Source organism: Pan paniscus, chromosome 14 (genome assembly GCF_029289425.2).
Source record: "Pan paniscus chromosome 14, NHGRI_mPanPan1-v2.0_pri, whole genome shotgun sequence".
NCBI classification, from domain to species: Eukaryota; Metazoa; Chordata; class Mammalia; order Primates; family Hominidae; genus Pan; species Pan paniscus.
This window is the reverse complement of record NC_073263.2, coordinates 43,288,101-43,294,100: the sequence shown is the minus strand read 5'-3', so window position 1 is coordinate 43,294,100 and position 6,000 is coordinate 43,288,101. Positions and strand designations below refer to the sequence as shown.

General features: G+C 50.0%; 1 protein-coding gene across 1 annotated transcript in view; it reads left to right on the top strand.

Moving 5' to 3' along the window:
- The first annotated feature begins 287 nt into the window (after positions 1–287).
- The window catches only part of LOC134728814 (uncharacterized), a 182,537-nt gene continuing 176,824 nt past the window's right edge, over positions 288–6,000 (top strand). The window contains exons 1-4 of the mRNA XM_063595886.1: positions 288–378; positions 1,682–1,893; positions 2,051–2,583; positions 3,037–5,383. Of these exons, the coding sequence (XP_063451956.1) occupies positions 288–378; positions 1,682–1,893; positions 2,051–2,583; positions 3,037–3,460 (1,260 nt within the window). The 3' untranslated portion in view covers positions 3,461–5,383. The remainder of the gene's footprint in view (positions 379–1,681; positions 1,894–2,050; positions 2,584–3,036; positions 5,384–6,000) is intronic.

The window sequence follows — 6,000 nt, the reverse complement described above, 5'->3', positions numbered from 1 at the left end:
AGAAATTTAAGTAAGCTTCCAACCTAATAAAAAAGCTCCAATATCACAACACATGTCTTCTAAGAAGATTGTCAATTGAGTGAAGGTAGATAAATCAGTTAAAGGGACCCCCACTAAAGAACACACGGCACCCAAATAAATCCATTTTAATTTTCACTTTATTTCAGTTATATTTCACAGCTGTGGTATCATGAGTGGAGAGAGAAGCAGCTCATAGGTGAGCCTGAGTTCAAAGGAATTGAAATTTAGCATGAAATGCAAAATTGAAGACTTCTGCTTCTAAGACGATGATTGTAGAAATACCGAGGTTGAAGGATGTGGACTTGGTGCTACACCACACAGCAGAATTAGCAGTCTGGGGTGACCCTGCATGTATTGGTCAGTGTCCATGAACACTACTCTTTACAGGAGAAAAATGCGTACCTGATAAGCTATTAGAAATGTGTATTTCTGGCCTGGCGCGGTGGCTCATGCCTGTAATCCCAGCACTTTGGGAGGCCGAGGCAGGCGGATCACTTGAGGTCAGGAGTTGGAGACCAGTCTGGAAAACATGGTGAAACTCTGTCTCTACTAGAAACTAAAAAAAAAAAAAAAAAATTTGCCGAGCGTGGTGGCCGGCGCCTGTAATCCCAGCTACTAGGAGGCTGAGGCAGGAGAATTCGCTTGAACCCGGGAGGCAGAGGTTGCAGTGAGCCGAGATCGCGCCACTGCACTCCAGCCTGGGTGACAGAGCGAGGTTCCTTCTCAAAAAACAAAAAACAAAACAAAAGTGTATTTCTCTTAAAACTGTTTTCCTCATTCTTCTGCTCTAGAAGGGACAGTATAAACTGCTCGTGAACGCTGACTTTCACATTTTGAGAGGTTAGGTTCTGAGCTTTGGCCCCCTCACACCCAGGGCATCCCACTGGGGTCCCTGCAGAGTGCTTCTACATGCATCCTTTGTTAAGGGTGCACAATGGATAAGTATTATTTTCTTTCTTTGCATTGGGGTTCTGACCGCCAGGGGGGAAAATAGCCACACACAGGGAAATGGCATAAGTTAAAATCAGGCAAGCCTAGTGGGGTGGTAATGGCTTTCCCAGCATCCGAGTCTTTGCCTTCAGGTTACGTGAAGCTAGAAAACAATGTCATTCATTCAACATTTACAGGGAACTCACAAAGTACAGAGTACTATGCTAAGCACTGGAGGGCATGCAAAAGTGTGCAAAACACAATCCCTGCCCTGAGGATTCCTGCCAGAAAGGGTATTTCAAGTATTACCCAGACCTTACGACCCTTGAAGAAATGCTTGTGTGAATAAAATCCCACGCAGAATTTAAAATAAGCAAGGAAAAGTATACTACTAGGACAATATATCTGTTAAGAGGCAGAGAATATAAATGTGCTTTAAACATTTATTTCTAAAGTATTACAATGTAGTTGGGATGGAGGATCGGGGGATGTGGGTGTGTGGGGGGAGGTGGTGGGAGCGGTTCTTGGACGAGCCTGACTCTAAGGAGGCACTGCTTAGATGCCTGCAAAGCTAAGTTGAATCCTAACAAAGAGGAGGCCGGCATTCTTACCTGGGAAGTGGATAACTTTGAGAAAAAGTAGCCTCCAAGGAGGAAAAAAAGGCAACATGTCACCTGGGGTTAGGATCCCCTCACCCTTACCAACCTGAATGCCGACCGCACCCCGGCAGAGCCACTCTGGGCCGCACACCCCGCATCATCTGCCCAGGCCACGCGGCCCAATTCCACCGTCTACCCCAAGCCCACAATCCTGGAACACGCCCGCTCCAGCCTGGAGTCGGCCACGTGCGCCCGGGTTCTCCTCTTGGCCCTTCAGCTGGCCCGGCGCCTCCAAGGTTGCCGTAGCAACCGTGCGGTCCCTCTCTCGGTTTCCCCGCTCCCAGTAGAGCAGTCCCGACCGCGGCGGCGGTGGCGGGAGCGAGCGGCCTCGGCCCCTCCCGAGAGGGGGCAGCGCGACCGTGGGCTGCGGGCGCCGCCTCTGCTGCATCGGTGGCTGCGCGCTCCGCTCGGCTCTGCCGGGCTGGGATCCGGAGCCCTAGCGCGCCTCGCTGACTTCCCCTCCTCCTCTGCTGCCGCCCCGTGGGCAGCTTCTCCAAGCGAGACGCGCGTTCGATCCTCCTTCCCCGCGTTTACGGATTTCCGGGGACGCAGAATTTTGCCTCGGTCCCTACGAGCATCTCTCGGCCTCTCTCCCCCTCCCCTCGCGACTCCCCCACCCCGTGGGCGCGCGCGCACCCATACACTCACACTCGCAGGCGCGCGTGCGCACGCCCGCGCGCCTCCAGCCGCGGAGTCTCCAGCGCCCCTCAGCAGATCCCCGCTCTCCCGGGCGCCGCTACTCACACAGGCTTCCAGCCGCCACGGGGCGTCCTCTGTCTGCTGCAGCAGCGGCGGCGGCGGCAGCAGAGGGAACGGCGACTGCAGCCCGGCCGCGTCTCCCAGCTCCGTGCCCGGGACAGAGTCCGGGAGAAGCAAAGGAGGAGGAGGACGCCGAGGCTAGGAGGAGCCGCGCCGCGCCCGGCGCCCCACTCCGCGCAGCGGGTTGCCTCCGCTCCCCATACGGCGGCTCCAGGTAAGCAGCTCCGGGACCCGCAGCATCCCTGGGGCGTCCGGGCTCCGAGCCGGGGTCCTCTGGTCTCGTCCCCGCCACGGCACCTGGATCTAGACTGAGAGGGGAGTGGGCGAGGGGGGAGGGGAGTGGAGCTAGAGGTGAGGCTGGTGAGGAGGGGTGCGTGGACGCGTGGGGGCTTCGGTGCAGCCCCCACACCCTTCCCCGCCGTGCCCCGTCTCAAGCTCCCTCACTTTTACGAGCCCGGGGGTGCCCAGCGCCCCAGACAGCTGTTCCCCGCTCTCCCCTCCGCCCGCCAGCCAGTGTCAGCTCCGGGCTCCGCGCCCGCCGCGCGCCAGTCACCTCCCCTGCACCTTGGACAGCGCACCCCGCACCCCGCACCCGTCTCCCCCGGCGGGCGTCGCCCCCGGGACCTGGTCCTGCCCACACAGTGCTCCCGCTGCCCTCTTCTTTCAGGTTTTCACCCTCCCGCTCTGCATCCCTTCTCCTCCAGCCTTGGCGGACTCCGCTCTGCTGCGGGCCGGAAACTTTCCTCCCCGCCTCGTCTGCGCTGGGTACTATTGTTATTTGTGACTGTCCCCTCTCGCGGAGAGCTCGGACACCTTGGACAGGTCTTCGTCAGCGGGAGCGCGCCCTGCCTGGCCCAGCGCGAGGTAAAGGAGGCACTGGGGCAGCCGGACTCGGCCGCTGCCAGGGTGCAGAGCCCGCGCCTCGGCCGCTGGACGCCGGCCGCCTCCCCGCCTCCCCGCCTCCCCGCCTCTCCGGACCCGACACGTGCGAGCCTCCCACGGACGCGGCCCCTCCCAGACCACCCCACGTCCTCCCCCTGCACGGCCACAGCCACCCCATAGGTTGGACACCCGGGGCTCGCGGGTCCTGATTGGCTGAAGGCGTAACCCCGCCCTCTTTCGGAGGGGGGTGGTTCTGGAGTGTTGTGGTTGTCATCCCGCGGCGAGCACATGGGGAAAGTGGGGTCGACAGGTGGGCAAGCCCAGCTCTGTGGAATCTCTGCGTCTCACCGTATAGCCACTGAGCCACGCTTCTTCACCCAGGTACACTCCTGCTTCTCTCCTTTTCTCTCCCTCAATCTTTCACTGCTGTAACATTACATGAAAAAAACTGGCTTTGTAATCCTAATTTTGTTAAGATTGCATTTGTTTGGTGGTAGCAATTTTTAAAAGCAGACCCAGGAGAATGCAGGAAATACGTGCGTATGGAGAGGTTCCTGACCAACTGGGCTGCAGATTTGAGTCTGGTAGTTTGGAGAAAGTAATGAAGGGTGCTTAAGGGATCTGAAGAGGGTGGAGAAAGTGGGAAGGAAATTGATTTCCTGGAGGAGAGACGCAGGTGAGCGAGCTTGGAAAGCTGAGCTGGTGGGCCCTCTCGAGAGGTGGATGCGTGCTGTTGGAGACGGCTTTGTCAAGCAAAGTGGTAATATTGGCTGGTACTTAGTTTATGGTTAACACACTCTGCTTTTGTTTTACTAGCGTTGCCACTTTGATAGAGACTTTAAATTAATAATGTCTATTCATGTAATGGATATTGCTCATTCCAGTTTCTTGTAATATACAGATTTGAAAGTGATAATGAGTTTGAAAAAGTGAAAGCCCTCTTGGAGGAGATGCGTTAAATAGTTAAAGTGCTTTCGGAATATTGTGAGGGAAGACGGATGAGCATTGCATAAAATGCAGATTGTTCTGGCATTATTTAGAGTCTTTGAAGAAATATATGTGTACGTATAAATGATACTGATTTCTCTTCATTTCAAAGAGTGATTGCCTCTAGCATTTTCCAGCTTTAATTCCTTCAGGCTGTTTTGATGTTGTGTCTGTACATCTAAGAATATTGTAATTCTTATCTTTAGAAGGCTTGTCAATGTGAAACAAACAGCAACTGATGCAAGTTAATGTTGACAACTTTATATTGAGTACACTGTGTGTTATTTTATTTGTAAGCTAGTGAAATATGCAAGAGTAACATAGCATGACTGTTGTTCCCCAGGGACCCATATCAAAACAAAGTGGGGAATCACATGAGGCTATTCCGGGGAGAACAATTCAATTATTTTTAAGATGAATAAAATTTAAGATTCTTGGTTGTAAACAGCAACACTCTTTGAATTATCTTTGTACACATTGGTAGCATATGATAGTAAAACAACATATTAAATGTATTACATGATTCTAAAGTAGATGGTAAAGGCTTTCCATTATTATTGTTTTTATATAAGTAGACAGAATTGCTTTTCTGACTGGAGGACCTCCTATTCAAGAAACAGGATTTGATATATGTGACAAATTGGAAATTATTGCTATTGTTAAGAAAATAATTCTGTGTTTTTATTTCTCTAGTTCATACCTTGATTTCCCTAAGGGATTTAGTTTCAAGTTGTGGGCCTATTAAATGTAGATGGGTTTGTATGTAGGAGAATGTATATAATCACATATGCATACATGCAAAATATTTGTATGTATATCAGCACACAGTTGTATATTTATACACATAATTTTAGGGTACATTCAGTGTATTTATTCGTATATATGTTATTGTCATCCTTAGAATTTTTTCTCATTTCTTTTTGTCCAAAAGGTGGCCCTGTTTTAAACCGTAGAAAGCATTATCACCGGTAGAATTGGCCAATAGATCATGGAAACAGACAATAGTATTTTGTTGCCTGGCAACCACCTACTGTGAATGAAAAACAAAGCAGTGACAGCTGCTTCCACATCCTGATACTCACACTGTAGCTCAGGCATTGCAACCCTCCAAATGAGACAGATCCACTAAGTTTCATTTGAGTAAGGTGAAGCTGTTTCTTTCTTTTGGATGTTTTTTTAAGGAATATTAAATGTTTTATTATAATAAGAATTATTGTGGGATGAAATGAAGCATCTAACCTCAATTGCCCTCTTAAGCCTAGTATAAACTGAAAAATGCAAGATGGGGAGGATTGTTTAGATCCTTCTCATTCTTCCCCTTTTACTCATTAAACATCGTAAGCAAATTTTCTGCTGCTACCAGGTGCTCTTAGGATATTACAAAAACCTGAGTTTTCTATAACACCTAAATAGATGGCAGGATTTTCCTGCTAGGAATGAAGTAGAGACTGAGGCTCTAGCCTGACCCTTTAATATTAAGGAACACTGAGGCATAGTGAGATTATGTGACACAACCCTGGTGACAGACCCAGTCTCAGGATGTCTTCCCCTGGGTCACACTTGACCATTTCCCCCTCATTTCTCTCCTTGATTATTCTTTCTTTGTTTTTTATTTACATAACATTTGCAACCAAGATTTTTATCTTAATAAAAACCTTATATTGTAATTTCTAATATTGTACTTAGAAAATACACTAGCATTTGAGAGTAAAAAATCAACATTGACACGCTAGGCTAGACTGTGGTCTTAGATGCATTGTGT